Source organism: Triturus cristatus, chromosome 10, assembly GCF_964204655.1.
Source record: "Triturus cristatus chromosome 10, aTriCri1.1, whole genome shotgun sequence".
NCBI classification, from domain to species: domain Eukaryota; kingdom Metazoa; phylum Chordata; class Amphibia; order Caudata; family Salamandridae; genus Triturus; species Triturus cristatus.
The window spans coordinates 304,270,214-304,291,628 of record NC_140593.1 but is presented as its reverse complement, the minus strand read 5'-3'; the positions used below and the strand labels follow the sequence as shown (position 1 = coordinate 304,291,628).

At 43.6% G+C, this 21,415-nt stretch overlaps 1 protein-coding gene across 1 annotated transcript in view; it reads right to left on the bottom strand.

Annotated features, from left to right (window-relative positions):
- Nucleotides 1-21,415, bottom strand: part of ITGA8 (integrin subunit alpha 8) — a 652,632-nt gene that overhangs the window by 431,893 nt on the left and 199,324 nt on the right. The window contains exon 7 of the mRNA XM_085631247.1: nucleotides 7,408-7,533. Within this exon, the coding sequence (XP_085487373.1) occupies nucleotides 7,408-7,533 (126 nt within the window). The remainder of the gene's footprint in view (nucleotides 1-7,407; nucleotides 7,534-21,415) is intronic.

Below are 21,415 nucleotides of genomic sequence, written 5' to 3'. Positions count from 1 at the left end.
AGCTCCAATGTCCCGCCAGTAGCAGCTATTGTGTCTCATGGGAAGTACCACTGCAGGGACTTTCAAGAGAAATGTGTTGGTGGAAAGTGAAATGCAATTGTGAGCTAGGCTCCCACATAGCATATTGTATTTACCACCCCATCGCACCAGTAATCAGAAACCAGCCCTTTGCATGTACGCCAGCTCCAATGTCCCGCCAGTAGCAGCTATTGTGTCTCATGGGAAGTACCACTGCAGGGACTTTCAAGAGAAATGTGTTGGTGGAAAGTGAAATGCAATTGTGAGCTAGGCTCCCACATAGCATATTGTATTTACCACCCCATCGCACCAGTAATCAGAAACTAGCCCTTTGCATGTACGCCAGCTCCAAATGTCCTGCCAGTAGCAGCTATTGTGTCTCATGGGAAGTACCACTGCAGGGACTTTCAAAAGAAATGTGTTGGTGGAAAGTGAAACGCAATTATGAGCTAGGCTCCCACATAGCATGATGTATTTACCACTCCATCGCACCAGTACTCAGAAACCAGCCCTTTGCATGGACGCCAGCTCCAATGTCCCGCCAGTAGCAGCTATTGTGTCTCATGGGAAGTACCACTGCAGGGACTTTCAGAAGAAGTGTGTGGGCGGAAACTGAAATACAATTGTGAAGTAGGCTCCTCTGCATAGTCATGGAATGTTTCTGAAGATAACAGATGCATCTCACCAAAAAATCTTACATCAGACATCCATTCTGTATTCTCATTGTATTGATATGTTTATGATAGTTGCAGAAATGCACATTGTCAGCGCTTACACTCTTTTTAAGTACATTCATTTATAGCATATTTACATTTTGAAACCGAGGGAAACATTAATAATCTGATGTGAATCTCTCGTGGAAGGATCACAAAGATTCACAAACCACTTCCTGATATTGGGTGAATCACACGGCTGTTTAAAGAAACCCCCAAAGGAAAATAGTCCACATTTGACATTTTAGATATGTACTATAGTGCGGGCGTGGGTTCAAGAAGCAGCGGAGAACCCTGCAAAGAGCAACTTTATGAGTTGCTGAGCATAAAACATTATAGTGTTTGAGGCTCGCCTGGGACCTGGTACAGAAGCCAAGAAGGGATGGCGGGCTGGAGGTATATAATTGGGAAAGAATATTGTACAACTGTTTTTTGTTACATCATATTCCAGATATTTAAGCACAGCTAGATGCAGTAAATTGCCTGGAATCAGAAAACTTTGGATCAAATCTGCAATAGCTGGAGTAACAGCGCAGATCTCTAGGCATCCGCGCTGGCATTTTCACTTCGAGGGTCTCTGCGTTTACCAGATTGGACCACATCTTCTCATGCCCTGAATTTCCAATACAAATTTCAGGCTTGGGCTCGAAATCTTTGCAAAAATAACCTAGTCTTGCTTCCTCCTGAGATTAAGACAAGAGAGGCACTGGGTTGAGTAATAGATGGCCTATCCTCAAAATAACAAAAAGTCAACTCTGTTTGCCACACGTGCTATATAAATGCTCGAAATGCCCAGCCACTTCTTCTTCTGTTAACGTTCATTGATGGGAATGCGCTGTTGGTTAACTTTCCTGCTGCAGAGGTCAGTATGCAACAGTTACCATGCAGCAACACTGTATAATGCTAAACCAGCGTAAAATACAAGCAGGTTATTCCCTGTTGACACTCTATTTCAGGCACATCTATTGTAGCATGCAACACAAGCAATAACATCAATTTGCAAAGTCAATAAATCTGGCATTGGCTGCCAGCGTCTTGGCCTTGCCAATGATTTTTAACGTTTTCGTAGCTCTTTATTAAAAACAAAAACTTAAAAAACATGAGCATGCACACAATTGTGCATGTGCAGGCAGCCATCTTTGATTTGTTTTCTGTTAACGTTTTACTAAAACATTCAAAGATGGCTGCCCTGCATGTGCATCAGTGCGCATGGACAGGCAGACATCTTTGATTTATTTGGTAAATGGGATGGAAGCCCTTTTAAAGATAGCTGCCCAGTGCGTGTGTATACATGCACATACAATGATGGGCTTTTTGGACTGGTTTGCATAAAGCTGGCACTCAAAAGAAATGCAAGCAGCAAAAAATGTTTTTACAAATGTAAAGTTAAAGTTAAAAACCAATATTTTTAGGAAAAAGCACACAGTGGCCCAAAATGCCCACAATGTAGGGTACTTTCTATGTGGGTGAGGACGTTGTGCTTCGGCAGAATGCCATCATTCACACAGAAAAGAGCCAGTGGGTGAAGTGGGGCTTTGCCCTGTTCTATCTGTATACTGTGGTAGGAGGAAGCAAAATGAGAATGACAATACAGCCGAATAATGCATGAAGAGGGCTGGTAGAAAGTCCATACAACCACATTATACAAGTGTACATGTTTTGTAATAGCAAAAGGGTTTGTCTAATGACAGATCTCAAAGAACCAGAGATAAATGGAGACATCAAGGAAGCTCTACACATTGCTCTGTGTAGGTATGAAGACAGGCAAGTAAAGGGACACAGGTAATCTGCCATAGAAATTAACTCTGGAAAAAGTTGATTTACAGGACATAATTTCCATCAGTCTGCTTGGGAGAAGCCCACGATACCGTAGGCCAAGTCCACAAAAGGCAAGGGGATAGGAGGGGCACAAATAAAATGCCTGTGCATGTCCTCAGGAGGTATGGACTAACATTTTCCTACATGCGTTAACAAGCAAATGAATAGAAATGGATGGGAAAGTCGGCACATACCTTTTGCGGTGGAGAATGAATCATTGCATGTTTTCCACACCTAATTTACCAAGTTTCCAAAAAATCTCAAAGGCAGTCTAGTACTCGTGCTTGTGATAGCAAAACGATGACATGCACATCCCTCGCGCATTCAAGAGATTAATGTCCAACCAGATTTCCAACAATCCTGTAATGCTTGGCTTTTCCCAAAGCAGAAACATTTCTGGATTATGTTATAGATGTAGTTCGAGAGTAGTTTGTGTAGCAACACAATTCTGACAGCGTTTTTGATTGCTCGAGAGGTGCTACCACAGGAGTCCTGTGTTACGTACTCTTCTACGCACTCTCATATGCCTTTGTGATCACCCCTGAAATGTACAACTCACTATTAGTAAAAGTGCAAAGAAGTCTGTTCCATTTGAACTACAAGTATATGTGTATTTCCTGAATATTCCAAATGGAGATGTTTTGGGAACAATTCACTAAGGCTTGTGAATGTGCGTAAAAGAGTGCAGGAGTAACTATTTTACATACCTTACAATGGCTTTGTGAAGAGGCAGGTGTAATGAGTGCCCTTGTAAAGGTCAGGTGGCAGCCAACTCCTCTAAAACCAAGTGGAAGATGGAGTTGAGCCGTGCACATTGTTTAGCAGCAAGCAGCAGCATCTCACTGTGACTGTATTTAGGTTGAACTCACTGAATTACATCCAGAGCTGCAGTCTTACAAAGTTGCTTGTTATGGGATTTGTGGCACATTTGCAAAAAACTTGAACTAATGACTGAACTGGTGAAATTAGTTCTAAACATGCCTCTGGGAAGTCTGTGAGGTTTCTGTATTTATAAAAAAAAAAAGAGGTAGTAAAACGGGGACTGGGAACTGTCAAAGATTAATTAGGCCTTTTGTGTTTTTTGATTGTTTCCTTGTTTACATACCACATGTCAAAGCTCATATGTTTGTAGTTACTTGCAACAGAAAAGTAGAATCATTACATATCCAGTGAAATCGAAATATAGAAAAACACACGATTTGACAGCAGATCAGGAAGGCCAGACCCATTAACATTCCATGTGCTGCTTGCCAACGTCCACCTCCGTCTGTCTAATGTATAATGCTGGTGGGATGTGTAGGTGAAGGGCTGCACGGGTAGGAATGCGGAAGCGACTGATTAGGACACAGGAAGTGGGAGTGATAGTGAGTGTGTGACAGAGAGGAGGCCTGAGCAGGCAAACACTCAGTATTTTATTTTTGGCACTCACCCTGTTAAAAGAAGCTATTTTATGGTCTTGATTTGATTAAACATAGATTACTCACCGGAATATTCTCCTATCTATTCAACTCCCACAAACTCCTCCAATGCATCGCAAGCCAAATAGCCAGTTTCAATGTTATACTTTGCTTAAAACATGGAAGCCTGACATATATATATATATGTATGACAAACTTTCTCTTGTTTTCCTATTACAATCTAGTATAATTAACTGAAATAAGAAAATGATTTAAGTGCTCCACTGTGAGAAAGTATTTCAGTCGAGTGCTGACACAAAATGTCGGTCAGCGGACACTACGCAAGGTTTGCCGATGGGCAGTATTACACTTGCTCTTTATTCATCAAGTATCCTCAACAATTGTACTATGCAATGCGTGAACATGAAAGCAGTACTTAATTTGTATGAAACATAAGTGGTGGGTACCCTCGTCAGGAGACCACTGCAGCTTGCACCACCTGTTGCCTCCGCCAGAGATGACAATGACAGCACCAACACACTACTAATCATCACTCTAAGAATGTGACAATTCCAGGCCCCCAAAGCTATTGGAACGGCCTGGGTGGTAGGTATTAGTCATGTTTTTTAAATTGTGTATTGAATTAATAAACAGCTTTTGTCCTTATCTCTAAATTCCACTGACAGTGCCACCATGTGCGGACTGTCATAAGTGCTGGTGCTGACAATTAAGTTTCCGGTTCTGAGCACCAGAAACCACTGGCTCAAATTAGGCACTGATGAAGGTGACATTTAAGGCAGATGATTTTATTTTTCTTAATGGGTAGAGTTCATATCACGAAAGCAGAAATCTCTCTTCATATTACCACACATTTAGGACTGTAAGCAATTTTGAAAGCGAATTACATTAAATTGCTTATTTTATTTGCAACAAATTGTTATCTGTATGTGGCTGTGTTTGACTGCAGATTCAGCATTTACTCTACCTCTCAGCATCAACCACAAAGGCTCTTTCATATGCAAGAAACCAAACATTTAATATTTTTGGGGACAAGGGTAATTGTATGACCATATATCATCAATCAATCAATCAATCATCGGGATTCAAAAAGCATGGCTAATCACCCAATAGGGTATCCAGGCACTTCCTTATTCGAACAGCCAGGTCTTGAGAGCCATTCGGAATTCCAGAAGTGAGGTGATGGTCCGGGGGCACCTGGGGAGGCTGTTCCAGGTCTTTGCTGCAATTTGGGAGGAGTGTCCTCCACTTCTTCTTCAGTGGCTGCAGGGAGTAAGGACAAGTGAAAGGGAGGAGAGGCATAGTCTTCTCAGTGGTTGGTGGAAATTCAGGTGGTGGTTAATGTATGCGGGTCCTTGGTTGTGTAGACCTTGGTGTGCATGGGTCTGCAGCATGAATTGGCATCTCTTCTGTACTGGAGTTGTAGAGGTGGGGTGTGATGTGGGTTCGTTAGCGAAGGCCAAGGATGAGTCTGGCTACTGTGTTCTGTATGGTCTGAAGTCTCTGTAGGAGGTGTGTGGTGATTCCTTTGTAAAAGGTGCTGCACTAGTCCAGTAGGCTGGTGATGAGGGCCTGTGTCACAGTGCACCTTGTGTGTAGGGGTAGCCACTTAAAGATCTTAGCTAGCAGGCGCAGATTGAGGAAGCTGGCGGAGAAGACTGCGTTGATCTGTGATTTCATGGTGAGCTTGTTGACAAGGATTGTTTCAAGGTTTCTGGCATGGTTGGAGGGAGTGGGTGTGGGTCCTAAGTCTGATGGCCACCAGGAGTTGTTCCATGTGTTGCTGCTTATACCAAAGATCAGTAATTCTGTCTAGATCATCCAGTCTGCGACATTTGTCATGGACCTGTGGAAGTTGGTTCTGGAGGTTGGGGGGGTCATTGGTGCGTGAGAGGATAAGTTGGGTATCATCTGTGTAGGAAATTATATTGAGACCGTGGGACCTGACAATGTTAGCCAGTGGGGTCATATATGCGTTGAAGAGTGTGGGGCTGAGGGATGACCCCTGGGTGACACCACAGGTGATCTCCTTGGGCTCAGAGGTGAAAGGTGGGAGGCGGATCCTCTGGGTTCTTCCGGTGAGGAAGGAGGTGATCCATCTGAGCGTGTTCCCTTGGATGCTGATGTGGTGGAGTCTTTCGATCAGCACGTGGTGGGATACAGTGTTGAAGGCTGCAGAGAGGTCGAGGAGGATCAAAGCTGCTGTTTCTCCTCGGTTGAGGAGGGTTCAGATGTCGTCGGTGGCTGCGATCAGGGTGGTTTCAGTGCTGTGATTGCTGCAGAAGCCGTATAGGAGGAGTTGAGCAGCTGGTTCTACTCCAGCTGTGTCATGAGTTGATTGTTGATGATCTTTTCCAGTACCTTTGCTGGGAATGGGAGCAGGGAGATTGGCTGGTGGTTTTTGAGTTTGCTGGGGTCGGTGGAGGGTTTTTTGAGTAGTGGTCTGACTTTGGCGTGTTTCCAGGCATCGGGAAATAAGAAATAAATATCAGAAATTAAATGCCCCCTGCCATATCTTCAAAGGATATTGCAACACGCCTCAGTGTTCTCTGACATTATAAAGACCCCACTCCTTTATGTGATCAAGGAAAGCCTTAGTTACTTTCAATATCCTTCTAATGTGAAGGCGAGGGTACTTCATCCCATTTACATTATTTACAGTTGACATATTTGTATGCCAGATAGGGGTTTGCATTGCAGACGGCATTAACAGGTAGGTGGGAAAGGCATTGGCTGGCCGGCAAAGGTGTGGACTCGCAAGGGGATTGTTCTATGCTCCCATGTGCCATAAAAGGAGGTTGGGCATGGGCTGGGTTAGGCTGTGTTTGCTGTCCAATCCACATTTTGGTGCCCAGATTTACCAATTGATAACATTTAGCATGATGTACCCACACTTGGAAAGTCCAGATGGGGAACACTGTGCTACTTGTGATTGGGGGGAGTGGTATCCCAGCGAGAGATACTGCTCCACCCAGTACATAATAAAGCCCTATGTGTATCTAAAATGATGAAGAAATTCAGTAGAACATTTTCCTTGATTTTTTTTTGTTTAATCTCTTTATTGACTTTTTGAGAGATTATGCATATTACATATTTAAGTGGTTCTCAAGAGATCATAACAGCAGCAAGAAACAGTTTATACGTCATTGCAGTTGTTGGTTAACAAATAGCATGTGTACAGCCATGTGTCAGCTCTTCAATCAAACATTACAGTGAATAAATCTTGTACAGTAATCCTGTCACGTAACAATGACCGGACACCATTATATTTGTGCAGAAGTTGTCAGCCTGAATGTGTGTGTGTTTGGTTTGAGCGCTCTTATAAGACCTTGCATCTGTGCTGTACCTCCTGTGGCCATTGACCAAACAGCTATATCCTAGCAGAACATTGTTCTTTGAACGCTATTATTGTGCTGGTAAACACATAGACCAGTGGCTCTTACCAAGGTAATTGTCATCATAGTTGTCCGCCGCGGCTCTGGTTTGTTTTTCTCCTTTTACATCACTGAGGATGTTCTTGAAGGAGTACCCGGAAATGATCTCTGCTATGCCGGCAGTGATTACTTGACCTACAATGAAAGAGATGAGAGAGATGAATTGAAGGTTAGCTATAGGGACGATGGAGAATTCTACACCTCCTCTCATGGTATTGACACCTATTTCATCGTCTTGAATAAGATATTACCCATGACTGATGTTTGAGGCACAATAAATTGTTACTGTGAACAATATCGCAAAAAAAAACCTACTTGGGGGCATATTATCAAGACAGGCGATAAAATTATCGCCGCTTGAGCGGCAGAAAACTGTCGCTAAAACGGCGATAATGGGCTTGATAATATGCTCTATGGAATTCCAATTGAAGCCCATGTTAATGTGATGGACATCTAACCTGAGCTTCAATTGGAATTCCATAGAGCATATTATCAAGCCCATTATCGCCGTTTTAGCTGCAGTTTTCTGCCGCCAAAGCGGCGATAATTTTATTGCCTGTCTTGATAATATGCCCCTTACATACCTATATAATGGCAGACTAATACCAATCCTATACCAAAAGCATACTCTAACATCGGAATGTATTTGCTACCTCTAGCGTGCGATGGTGATAGCAGTGTCTGTATCAAATAGGATAGGTTGCTTATATGAATCACTGTAAGACATAATGCAGGTCTGGTGAGAGAAAATTCAAGATTATCTGGTTACATGCCAAAACTAAAGAGAGCATTTCACTAATACATCTTGAAAAGGGCAAATCTTTTTGTGTGTTTCATTTCATAAATAAATCAATGCAATGGGGAATTCGCTCTGACTACACCAATTTCAGTGAGAGGCCCTTGAGTTAGTAAGATATGTAAAGTATCTCTGAATGAGCATAGAGCTTTGTTCATAGCTCCCAAAGTTTCAGATTGCTTATGTGTGACATTTTCATAGTTTCAATGTACTTATTTATGAGTGACATTTAAGAACTATGAGTGACACTTTCTCGCGACCAAAATCATGCAATGATGTCCATGGACACAGACAAAGATCAGCAATCACACTCATTTGAGCAACGAGAAACTCGAACTCTGCAGCAGCTGCTTTTAAAGGTATTATTTCTAAATAATCAGCACCCTCCACCCTAACCTCAGCGCCAGGTGCAGCTGACCCACAAGTAACAAAGGGATCTCTGTCACAAAAGCAGCAACCCACTGAGCTATGCACATAAAATGCAGTTCTGTAAATGCTGGTAGACTTTCTTTGCAGCAGGCATATTAACCCTCTGTCCTACTTTATGGTGAGAGTCAAAACTGCCAGTAGATATAACTCCAACCTCTTTCCAGCGGGAATATTAATCTGGCTTTTGGGTAAAATCTACACTATATAAAAGAGATAAATAAATAGATAAATCAGTAAATACTTTCCAGGAGATTGCTTCGCCAGAGCAAACAATAATAATCTTGACGGGCATAGGTTTTTGGATGAATCAATGAGCAGAAAAACAGCTGCAGTGTTAGCAGTTGAATTAAGGTTTTTTGAGTTTGGAAAATCAAAGCCAATTTTCTCATAATGGTCCAACATGTCCTGATTCCATGGCCGGCATAGGAAGAAGAGCTCAGTGGTTAAGCTTCCTGTAGTATCCCGGTGATGACAGACCGGTTCCTATTAACAACATCCTAAGAAATACATGCAGATGGCACTGGTCTCTCTACTCAGGTCAATCAATCTCTCTCCGGAATTAGGAGCTTAATGAAGCATTAAGGACTAGAGATTTGATTTGGAAGGAAGTGTGTAATGAGCCTCGCACATTCCTTTATTAGAGTGATAAAAGTCTGAGCCTCACTAATAATTGAGCCGTGAAAGGCATTTCACAATAATTTCACCATGTGTGCCAATGTGATACCTATAACTCATAAAACAATATGGAGAATATGTTTTCCTTTAAATAATCCGCCATGTAAAATACTTGGAAAATTATATTTGTTTATGTTGGTAGTTGCTACAAATATATTCCTGATCAATTGTCTTTTCTTGTATTTTAGTCTTTCAATACCACTTAATAAGAATTTCTATTTCTAAAGTGCAAACATATCCCTCCTTTAAGAGTTTCAAGGCGCTGAGGGCCATCGGGGAGATTGCGTCAGCTATTGCCCACAGTCACAAGGTGCTGAGCTGAGCTACTACATGAGATAGGCGTAGCGCTACGCAAGCTGCGTAGTGTGCTGTTCAGGATGATTGCACAGTACCGGATGCTTGTCCGCACTGTGCAATCATTGAAAACGGCATCTCCCACAGTGTGAGCTGTTTTCTGCCACTCGGGTAGATTTTTATTCGAGCGGCAGCTTTCTCAACGCGGACTGGTAGTTTCTCATCTCGAGCGGTCGCGAGCCTACACAACCACTCACAATGAGAAACCTGACCCTCCGCGTTGAGAATCTTGCTGGGAGGTTTATTTCCCACGCTCGGTGTTGCTGATCGCGAACAAGGAAAAAGTCTCGCCGGGATGTCTTTTTGCTCACTCGCGGTCACCAACTTGAAGTTGAGGACCGCGAGCGAGCAAAAAATGCCAACTACGCTACGCGTTTTTGCACTGTGCTACGTGCAATTCGCGTAGCGCGAAGTAGCACAAACTACGCGAGCATAGCGTAGTTGGCCGCCCAGAGTTTACCACGAGCCCAGCACTTCGGAGTCTGCCGCTACGGTCGCTGCGCCACACCTCTCCCTCTTGCGTGGTGATGTTCACTTAAAATGTTTACATTATCTTTGGATGTGTATGGAAAGGATGTCTGAATTCGTAGAAGAGATAGACGTCTCACACTAAAGGCAAACAGATCGAGCCCTGAGTTTCAGAGAGATGCCTGTCTCCTGGGAAACGCAAATTCAACACAGAGAAAAATATTATTTTGTAAAATAAGGTTTTGAGCAAACATGTTTTGCCACTCTATAATGTGGAACTTTAACAAAGGATATCCAACTTATACATGCATTTCCCTCGAGGACCTAGTGTTACTTTCCCAGTGCACAAAGGAAAAGTGTACCCATTTGCATGACGCAATGCCGCTATGCCCTGCTAGAGGCCCCACCCATTCTTGTAATAAACATTTAAATGTCAGCGGCAGGTTATTTAATAAATTAATTAATTAATTACTGGAGTCTCCGAGAGTCAGAATGATCCCATACACACTGTGAGAGAGAGGAGCTACTGGCGCGGCACAGTGGAGATCGCTAGCCTGGCTGTCTCCTGCTCACACTGTGAGACTCATGTCAGCGAGACAACTGCTGGACACAAGGCAGTCTATGACTGCCTGGGAGGGCACCGCAGTAGCACAAGGCAAGGTTAGGAATAGGAGATGCGCAGGGGGTCAATTATCGAACACCGGCATCCTCCTGTTTATCATGCAGAGTGCGCAGCACAACGGTAATTCATTCCTGGGTGACAGGGGGCCAGGCCGGCAGGGAGGAAATTGAACATACTGCCACGACATATGCCGACCGGACACAGCTCCTCCTCAACAGTGTGTCCACTCCAAGGGGGACCTGACGCGAGATGAGGACCGACCTGTGAGAGCCTCAGAGAAGGAGGTGTCGCCAGCAGGCCGAAGTCCAAGTGCCAAAGGAAAGAAGTCACTGACTGGGTGTGGTGCCAGTTCACGTTGCCAGAGAACAGCAACACTCGCATTATGTGACAACCCCCAGATAAGCACGGAGTTCTGCAGGCCAGGTACATGACAGCATCAGGCTTGGAAGGTTCATGCAGCCAGGCGGGCGGGGTCTCAGATGCTGCTAATGCAGTCAGTTGAGACCAGCCCCACCGCGGCAAGAGCCCGAGAGAGGACACGAGTCAGTCTCAGTCACTGCATTCAGTCAGATTCCTTGCTGGCAGCGGCACTTGAGTCAGGACGCTGATGCGATTGTGGTCAGTAGTTCAACCAGGTTCAGCGTGCCCCAGAGATCAGGCGCTAATAATGCCTGACTATGCATTTTAATGCGGTGATGCGGACCATCACATTAAAATGCGGTAGTCTAATGCGTGATGCGTGGGACTTGGCAGGACTGGTTGTAGGTGGGAAAAAAAATTGATTTTAAAGAAAAAAAAGGTAGCAATAGTCTTACAGGTACAGCCTTTGCGACACAAGACTATTGCAAGTCATGGATGATGGCTACATGAACACATGTGAGGAAGCATTTTAATAAAAAAACAAAAATGATGTAGTTTATTATAAATGTGCAAAATTTACGGATTGGCTTTGATGAAAAATAAATGCATTTAAATGCAAAATTCATAGTAAAATACCATATTTACTCTGTAGGCCTGAAAAGCTGACGTTGTATTGCTTGATCCAAAGCTGACATGAATAAAGATTGCTGACATAACTTGAAATGTTTATTTCTTGACCTTTCCATGAACAAAGTTTTCATAATGAATAATTGTTGCATAAATGTTTGCATATATTTTCACAGAATGTTTCTACTTACACAAAAACACTGTTAACAAATTCTTAGAAATTATGGGCATATTTAAGAACGTGGCGCAGCACAGCAAGTCACCTTGGTGCGCTGCGTCATATAGAAAGAGCAGCAATATGCGTTATTTCAAATAATACAATGCATTCATGCCCTTGTCCCTGTGCTGGCACTGTTTGGGCTGCCTAGCGCAAATGCAAGCACCCTTGCACCATGGTGCAAGGATTAACCTATTGATGAAGCATGCCACTATTAGAGTGGGTGAGGGTTGTATACAAAAAAGGATTATTATTCTTTTTTCCCAACTTCTCACTGAAGTGGCATTTAGCGACGGTGCACACAAAGCCCGCACATTTCCTCACTAGGCAGAGGGATGCGCTTTTGCTTGCCGTATATAGCCAGGGAGAACGTTTCCCAGCATCCATTGGTGTTCAAGAAGATCTCTCTACCCTTCCGGTGGGTGGGTCTTCTTACCTTCCGCACCATAGTCTGAAGAAGGTCTATGTAAATACATATGTCCCTCTTGGCCGCCCCAGGAACTTCAACGCTCCCATCCGTGGCCTCCTTTGCTTTGAATGATTAGTACTTTGAAGTGACAACAGGCTGGCAAAGACTCAAAGAGGTGTGAACAGGACAAAACATATGGTAGCTTTTTATAATGCACTTCAGCTGGGCTGAGGTTTTGATATTTCAAAAATGCTGTAAAGGTAATAGGTAACAGATATGTAATTTCATCATTGTGCTGTTTTCAGCCCTGGTTACCTGTACACATTTCCAAATAAGCCAAATTATTGTTATCTATATAATTTTAGTTAGAGAAAAATGATGTCTCCATTTGCTTTAAGTGCCACGTTATTATTCATTGCTGACATTTTTCAGTATGATGCTTTTTTGCCATCCAGTACTTTCTGCACTGAATCATGCCAAAAAGTATTAAATAGCATAATATTGATCACCAAAACACGCACAACACAGCAATTAATATTGTACGAGCTACATTCTGAACAGACAAATCAATTATTTTCTTTAAGACACATTTGCCTGATCTTACCAACTGCTTTACAACACTGAACTAAAACAATATTTCATGTCTTCTTAGGTCTCATCTGCGACAGTGCATGTGCTACCTGTGCATGCGCTCTTACTTGCAAGAGTTTCGTGTACAACTAGGGGCTTGCAGCCTGCCCATTGGTTACTATTTGTTGGCTTCTTTGTCACTCTTATTTGCTGCCTTCTAAATGGGCAGCACGTGCAGCCATCACTTACTCTTTTTTAGGTCTCGCCTTGGCAGCGCATGCGCTGCATGCGCTGTCTCAGCGAGACTTAAAGTAATCTCTATATGTTGGCAAGCGACGGTAGTTTCTCCTGCCGCTTGCCATTTGCTGAATGTTTGTATAGCTTTTGTTAGCTTGGTTTTGACTGGCTGTTGATGGCAAACTGACTTCCGTGTAGTCCAGAAGCAGCGGCCACCAACTACAGTTTTCGTCTGCAATGTTCGCACTTTTTTTGTGTGTCGCGCATCTCTGCCTGACGTAAACATGGCAGTGGCGCATGCACGTTCTACACCATATTAAGTGCCGTACTAAGCGACCCTACGTCGATGTATGTTTTAACCTGGGCCCAGCTGGTGTCTGTCACGGAGGCTGCTTTGCCTGCATCTAATTGAACCCACGGATCACCTATACGGCTCGGTGCGCTTGTCGGCGCACAGCTGTTGTCTGCCGATCACCGCTCTGGCCCGAGTTCCAGGAGGAGGACTCCATCACTGGAGAAGCTGTGCCGTTGCTGGGTAACCAAGGACACCTCAGCGAGGAAGCAGCGTCAGCTTTGCACCCCGCCCAGCAGGACGTCAACAACTGGTAGAGGAGCTGCGCTCAAAGTTGGGAAGGCTGCCCGACCCCTCCGTGAGGCACCTTTGAGGGAGGAGAAGTCCTGTCTGCCCATCGCTCCGGCAGGGGCCGCAGTACCAGAATAGCTCCCCAGGTAAAAATCTTCTACCCACATTGCCGCTTCGCATTTCCATAGCGGGTTGGAAGTTAACGGGTCTGCCGAGGGTGGCTTATTGTGGACATTTTTTTTTTTGCTCATGTTACTGGCCTAATACGTCTGGAACAGTGTTTCATTGTGCGTGGATGCTGGTTTGGAAGTGGTACAGATGTGCTTAAGTGTCAGAGTGAACGTGTTGATGTACGCATGTGTACGTCTGTTAATCCGTATCACCGTGTCTGTGTCCGTATACAGATGTGTTTGTGTGCGTGTGTCTGTATACTGATGTGTTTGCGTGAGCCTGTCTGTGTCCGTGTCCAGAAGTGTTTGTGTGCGTGTTTCAGTATGTAGATGTGTTTGTTTGTGTGCGTGTGTCTGTATACAGATGTTTGTGGAGAACAAGTGATCTATACACTCCAATGCGCTTTCCTCGTTGCGCCTGATCCCCAGTAGCTGCAATGTAGAGTGTAGGCAGCAGTCATAGTCCGTGTTGATGCTACAGCCGCATCGTGGGCCATTTCACTCCCCGGAGTGTCTTTCCTACGCTTAATGTGTTCTACAGTATGCTGAATTAGTCTTACACACAAAGATGGCCAGGCCTGGCAGTGTCATAGTGATCATACAAGGCAACTCGCACCTCTCTGAGATTTGGGGTCAGCAGTTGTGGAGAACCCCTGCAGCACTGGCCCGCGTAGCGCCACAACTACTGGTGCCCCACCGTCCCTGCCAGCACAGGACACAGGTCTGACATCACTCAGGCCAGCGCTGTTCCGCCCTCAGAGAGGTTCCAGGCTGCACCCATCAGTGTCCTTCCTCTGGGGCCTTGCGGCGTTCCTTTACGCAGCTCCGCCACTCTCGAGGCCCCCGCCATCCATGCCAGTCCCTCTATCATCGTCCAGTGAGGTGGCAGGATGGGCGTGGATGGAGGAAGATTACTCCATCGTCTTTAATACGTGTTGCAAGGAGCCACCTTTTTCCTGCACTGCACATTTAGTGACCACAAAAATAACATTGCTATCCTAATTGCCACCTGGCTGTTTTGTTCACAGAGAAGATCCATCGGCAGTGTGGTCCTATAATTCAAGAGAGTCCAGGCAGGGGCCACACTCCATTTGGACCCCTTCTTTATGAGCTCACTGGGTCCTCTCCCACCCTTCACCCACACATAAGTGTCTCGGTTTTTAGGCCTTCTTTCCAAAAGGTGACAGGTCCCCCGATCAGCGTTGCAACTTAAAGCTCGTGACAGCAGAGCTAGCCCTCATGTTATCCAGATCTTAGAGTTCCCAGTAAGGTCACCTCAGCATCTCGTTCTTGCTAGATAAAATAAGTCATTGTAACAAATTATGAACGTCTCTATGCAATAGGTCAGTGACCTTGTATCGCAGCACATCAGGGGACAAGGAGATGGCCACCAGGCAATAGGTCTCGCATTTGCGCGAGTTCGAGCTACTGGCATTGTAAATGACACAGCCTTTTATTTATGTTTTGGTTTTTAATACATAAATAAAAGGAATCGTTATTTACAATACCAATAGCTTAGACTCGCATAAATGCGAGACCTATTGCATTGCAAATGCTTGTTCTTTTAGCGCATGGGCCAAATACTGATTGCTTTATATTGATTTGGGTCCTCCCGATACTCTTGCTGTTTTTCTTCTGCTTGTTCCCTACTACCCCACTCATTGTCCATTGCTTAGTCCATACCACCCACCACCCTCCCATTGTCCATGTTGCTTACTCCCGGTTCACTCCCACTCTCCTGTGTTATTTCCTCCCACCCCCTATTGTCTGTGCTTATTCTCTCCCACCCCTGCCCTCCACCTTCCGGTTGTCCGTGTTGCTTATCTCCACCTCCCGCCCCCTTCAAGCTGTTAGTGTTCTTCCTCATAACAAAAAAAAGCACCATGACGTGGACAGACCTACTGGCTTTGCTAATGCTTATTATTTTCACTCATACGTTTTGTGATGGAAATTGAACGTGACCTGCGCTTACTGACCCATATTACATATTGGATGGCACTATGAAGCTAATGGTAATGTAAGGTTACCATTGGCAGCACAATACTGTCCATTACGAATGGTCACCCAAAGACCCTCACCAACAGAGTGTCCAACTGTCCAGATTTCATCTTCGCTATAGGGTCATTCTGTTCCCTAAAGGGACTACGATATTGAAACCACAGCTCTCCTGAAATGCCAGCAGTTATCTCATGGATTAAATGTTTTACATGACTACCAAAGTTTAAATAATGACAAGCTTCATGTTTAAGCAATTATGTAAAGTACACAAAGTGGAAAATACTTTATAGTTCATAACATCTTCCAGGTTCAGCTTTTTGAACTTGTTCTTCTCCAGAAGCAACAATACAGCTTGCTTAGTTAAAAAAAATATTAGTTTTTTTATTTCGGCCAAAAGGCCACAAAAGTACAAATAGGAACAAGTACACATTCTGAGCAACAATAAACAACTGGAAGAAATCTCCATATCCAGATACCATAAGTCGGACTTTTAAATTGCATTAGTGACGTAGATCAGTTAACAATCAAGTAAAGTGCATAATAATATACCATGATGACTCAATGAGGTATCATAGAGTATTCATATGATATTGACAACTAGTAAAGTGTATAGGAAAGCATATAACTTATATATTTCATGCACATCGAGCTTAGCATAAGAAACAAATATTGTTGAAATAATCAATAGAGGTTATTAATACTTTTTCTATGTCTCGGGTACGTGGGGTCTTGAGCATATAGATCAGACAAAAAGAAGTATATATTTGTTTTTTTAAAGCGCTATAGTCCTAGAGGTGTCAGAAGTGTAGATCCTATAGGCAGTCATGAAAGCAGAGAGAAGACAAACAGAGATCACAATATCCGAACGCCGCAGGTTGCGCATATAAAGTGTATTAGTGGCATAAAACAATTATCAATTGAGTAAAGTGCATCATGATATACCAGCAAGGCACAGAAAGGGGCATGTGTAATATTAACAGGTTAAAAAGTGCGCAAAAGAAAACATACATTCTTTATGTTTCTTGGTACCCCATGCTTCACACAAACAGATTCTCATAGGTCTAGTTAAATAGTATTATGGAGGGTTCTACGATCAGGAGCAAGAAGTCTGGAACATATAGGCCATGGCACCAACACACATCTGCTAATTCTCAACACTATGATCCTAGAGGAATCGGAGATAAAAATCCTTTGAGCAGTCACATATTTGTCTGCACCCAGATTGAGGCACAAGGCCTAGGCTCAGTGTAAATGGCCTAAGCCCAGTGTAATAAGGACAGAAAAACAAGAAGTGGTCAATGTACTCTACTTTGTACCCGCACATTTTGAGTAAAATGCATGAGCCCTCTGATCTTAAACTCTTCACATCTTGTTTGGATCCACTATCCACAAAATGTTCTTGTATTTCACAGCTACTGCATATGAATGTTTGTCTAAACCGAGCCATGAATCCCCACCATGATATCAAGGCCAGCACTGTTCTAGAGGTTGGCAGCATCATTGTGGGGATTCCAAAGTGAGCATTAGAACAGGGATGTGCACCACCAGGACATGGATGCCTATATTATGCCAAGCACTACTAGCATTATGCTGAGAATCACCACCATTATGCCAGAGGGGCACAACATCAGGTCAAAAATGAGCCTGGTACTTGGGTTGGAAGGATTCTGGGTCATCAGCTGTCGAGATAGCCTTACACCGGGATTGGATTAGTGACTATTGTGTGGGATGATTCCTGCCCGACAGTCACAGAGTCACTCACACACTGTCCCTTTCACACACACATGCACAAACGCATGACGCATACAGAAAGACATACTAACACTCAGCAACAACCACACATGCAAACATATGCTCCCATAGAGAAACAAAGACACGCTGCCACCTTTCGGCAATCACATTTTTACTTATATGTAATTTCTTATATGACCTATATGGGGATTCTCCCACTCCACTTCAATATGGCAGCCGGTGGAGTTCTTTCATCGGCTGCTTGTCCCTGGCTCCTGCATAACATGGAGGTTGATAGCAATACAAACGAGCTCCATGAGCTTGTGCACCAAGAACAGGCCTGGGTGACACTCATGCTAGATGGAACAATTAAAGCTGCTGCAAAGTGAGCTCAGAATCATTGACACTCAGCTGGGTGAGATTGCAGGCACATGCGTGTGGAATGCATGTACATGCCAGATGGCACATGCCAAATATGGGTACTCTTTGAAGTCCTGCAGGGCAGATTCAGAGACCCATCAGCCTAAGCCAGGAGTCTTCTCTCCATATTTAAAGGTCTGAGAACGCCCACTTATTACATTACTAATGGACTTCAGTTTCAGGCCAAAATGATGGACTTGACAGAGAAATTCTGAACAGGTAGTGACCTCAACTGCAGAGCACAAAGAGAAAAAATAGTAGGATGTCTCTTTGTCTGGCGACTCAGACACCCATGGAATGGCTGTAGCACAGAGAACAGATAATAGTCTATAGGTCAGACCTAAAAAGTGTTATCTGACAAAAAGATAAACGATTTCTTTAAATGACATGAAGCGCACAAGATATGCAGGTATTGCTTAGCACAGGGAAATGCTGTGTTGCATATACTCCCGGACATGGAATGCCGGAAACAGCTTCGGAACACACTGTGCTTCCGGTCTGAGCCTGTCTCTGGAGAGATGTCTTCTCTTGAAGCTGACATTGCTCAGGGAGGTTACACAAGAATGTGTGTTTCACTTACTTCAGTTAACTTGAGCAGGGTGAGGTCAACACCTCCCAGTGGCAAAAGTCTGACATTTGCAAGTTAGCCCTTCCCTGCTACCAGAATTTAACACTGACAAGAGGTAGAGTTTTGCCCCACAGCTCTTGAATCTTATCCACTAAACTAAAATGTTTTGAGGGGCAGCTCACACTGCTTCAAATAGTTGCAAAAATCCTCTAAGTGGACGTGCACTTTCTATGTTTATTGACTTTAGTTTTCCTGCGGGATGAAGAAAGGCTGAGTGGGGCACAACTTGCTCCTTGCATAGATGGCAGACACATACGAATAAAGTGGGCACGGGTACATTTCCCCACAATGTTTATCATCGCATTTTGATTTAATATATTCGCTGGTAATACTGCGAAATTCCAAAGAATACTCATAACACTGTCGTTTGCTTCTCCTGTAATAGGTAAGAGTGAAAGGTCTCCTAAAAAGAAGCTTTAGGGAAAAGCCACCATTATTACTAATGAAGAGCCATGGTTATCTCGAGGGACAGGTGTCCTGTGCGGCTTAACGCAGCCCCTGTGAACCCATTTGCTAGTGACTTGACTACACCCCTCTCGAAGGAGTAGGCTCAACACAAATAGCACTGGCACTGTTGTTTCTGAAGATAACATTGTTTGCTGTCAGGTTGTTTTCAACTTAGTTGAACTTGCCCTCGAATACAGGAAAAATTAATCATCTAATTGGATTTTATTTTTGCTTCATTTGTGCTAAACGATTGGTTCGTCGTTTGTGTGTTTAATTTCCTGTACCTTATCGCTCATTTTTGTATCGAATCGATTACACGGTAAGTTCTGATGCTGCCATTTTTCGGCTCTGTTTTAAATGTGTGTTTGTGTGTTAGTCACAATGTACGTCTGTCTTACACGTCCATAGGAACCAACCAAAAGCTCCTACCGAGACAGACTAAATATTATTATCTAGCTGTGCATCTTTTTTTCATACAAAAAAGGGAGTGTGGTTATCCGTTTTGTTTTGTCAGTACAGGGATATAGACATCATGGCTGTCTTCCTTTTGACCTTCGTCTAGTTTAACTTTGATCCCTCAAGACTGCTGGGCAGGCAAGGATATACAGTTATCTTCGAACCACCCTTTAATTAACAACATGAATGCTTCTCTCCCATTTCCTTTAGTATTATCTGGATATCCAAATAAGCCCACTTATGTTTAGGGTTCTAAACATTCTAGAGTCATCTTCTAAAGAGACGGCTTCTGTGTTCCTCTTCTGTATGAGGCTCTGACTGAAGTGCTGAGGAAATCTGATATTTAAAGAGACCACTTCTGGGCAGAACATCAGAAAAAATGGGTGTACCTTATCTGCCTCCACTTTCACACAGCACGCACTTCCCTCTTGTACCGCATAGTTTTCATTGTTTCAGTGCATGAAGTTCAGACTCGGATGTCACACATCTTTAAACCCCTCAACCCAAATCACTTTTGTTGCGCATCTGAGACGCAAACTCATTTTTGTCCTTAGTAAGCCATGCAAAGTAGATTTGTGTGACTAGGTAAATACAAACTAACACAATGCAGCGCATAGTGCTGTCTTGTATTACTTTGCGGTAGGTAGGCGTTACATGGGTGGAGCATGGGTGTTCCCATGCATCCACCCATGTATTTTGATACAAACCTAAATTTACAAAGACTTGTAAATCTGGGTTTGCACCAAAATGGTGTGCCTTTCCTGACAGAGGCTTAACGAGGAGAAATGTAGTCTCGTCTCGTCCTCTTTCCATGTGTGCTGCATTATGCAGCACACATACAAAGAGGAAATAGTCTGTAAGGATTGGTTTTGTGCAGAAAAGTATCCCTTCCTGCACAGAAGAATCCTCCTGTAACACCAGGAGTGCAAGAGTGCCTGCTTTGACTCTAGGCAGCCGTAAGTCTAGCTGTGCAGGGAGATAGCTGAAAAGCACCATTTCTTAGCAGATGGAGCACTCCTCAGCCCTCTCCTGTTCACAAGTTAACCTTTAATAAATATGCCCCCTCTTATCCAAGATGAAATTCCTTCTCTTCATTTAAGTTCTCTTTTAATCAGCTGATCTAAGCTGCCCTCTTCCTTCGTCACTGCATCAACACAACTCATCTTCCTCCTCTCCAGGCCTCCAGTGCTAAATTCATAGACATCAAAATTCTTGGAAATTTCTCTTGACTCATCACTTCATGTCAGAACACACTGTGACACAACATGCATGTTCAGTGTTTCTCAACTCTGATTCCTTGGCAGGGACAAACTGCATATTCCTGTTTTTATATCCTATTCTGCCCTGCTGTCCAAGTATTGACTATTTGCAGATTTCCTTGATTACTAGCATCCATTTGCTTCCTGTTCACTTCAAAACTGCCTTTCAATCCTCTTAGTTGCTGGCTGCTTCTGATGTAAAGAAATTTGACTTTAACGCACAAATGATAAAAGATCTAGACAAGCCCCCTCTATTGGCATGCGTTATCCAAACATTTATTTTCAAAACAATTCCATTACAAAAGTGGTGTCATGGCATATGATCTCAGATGTGTTCCTCCAGATACAGTAAAATTACACAGGCCCACAACTCCCCTGTACAAGAAAAGAAAAATCTCCCCTCAAGCTTTCTCTCCAGCTGTTCCCAGGAACTGGAACTCACCTCATTCTGGCACATGCCTTCCTCCTGATCTACTTTCAATCTGACTCGTGTCTCTGCATTCGGCCCTTAATCATTTAAGATGCAAAGCGTCATAGTCAAGCCTTAAACATGTTTTTTTC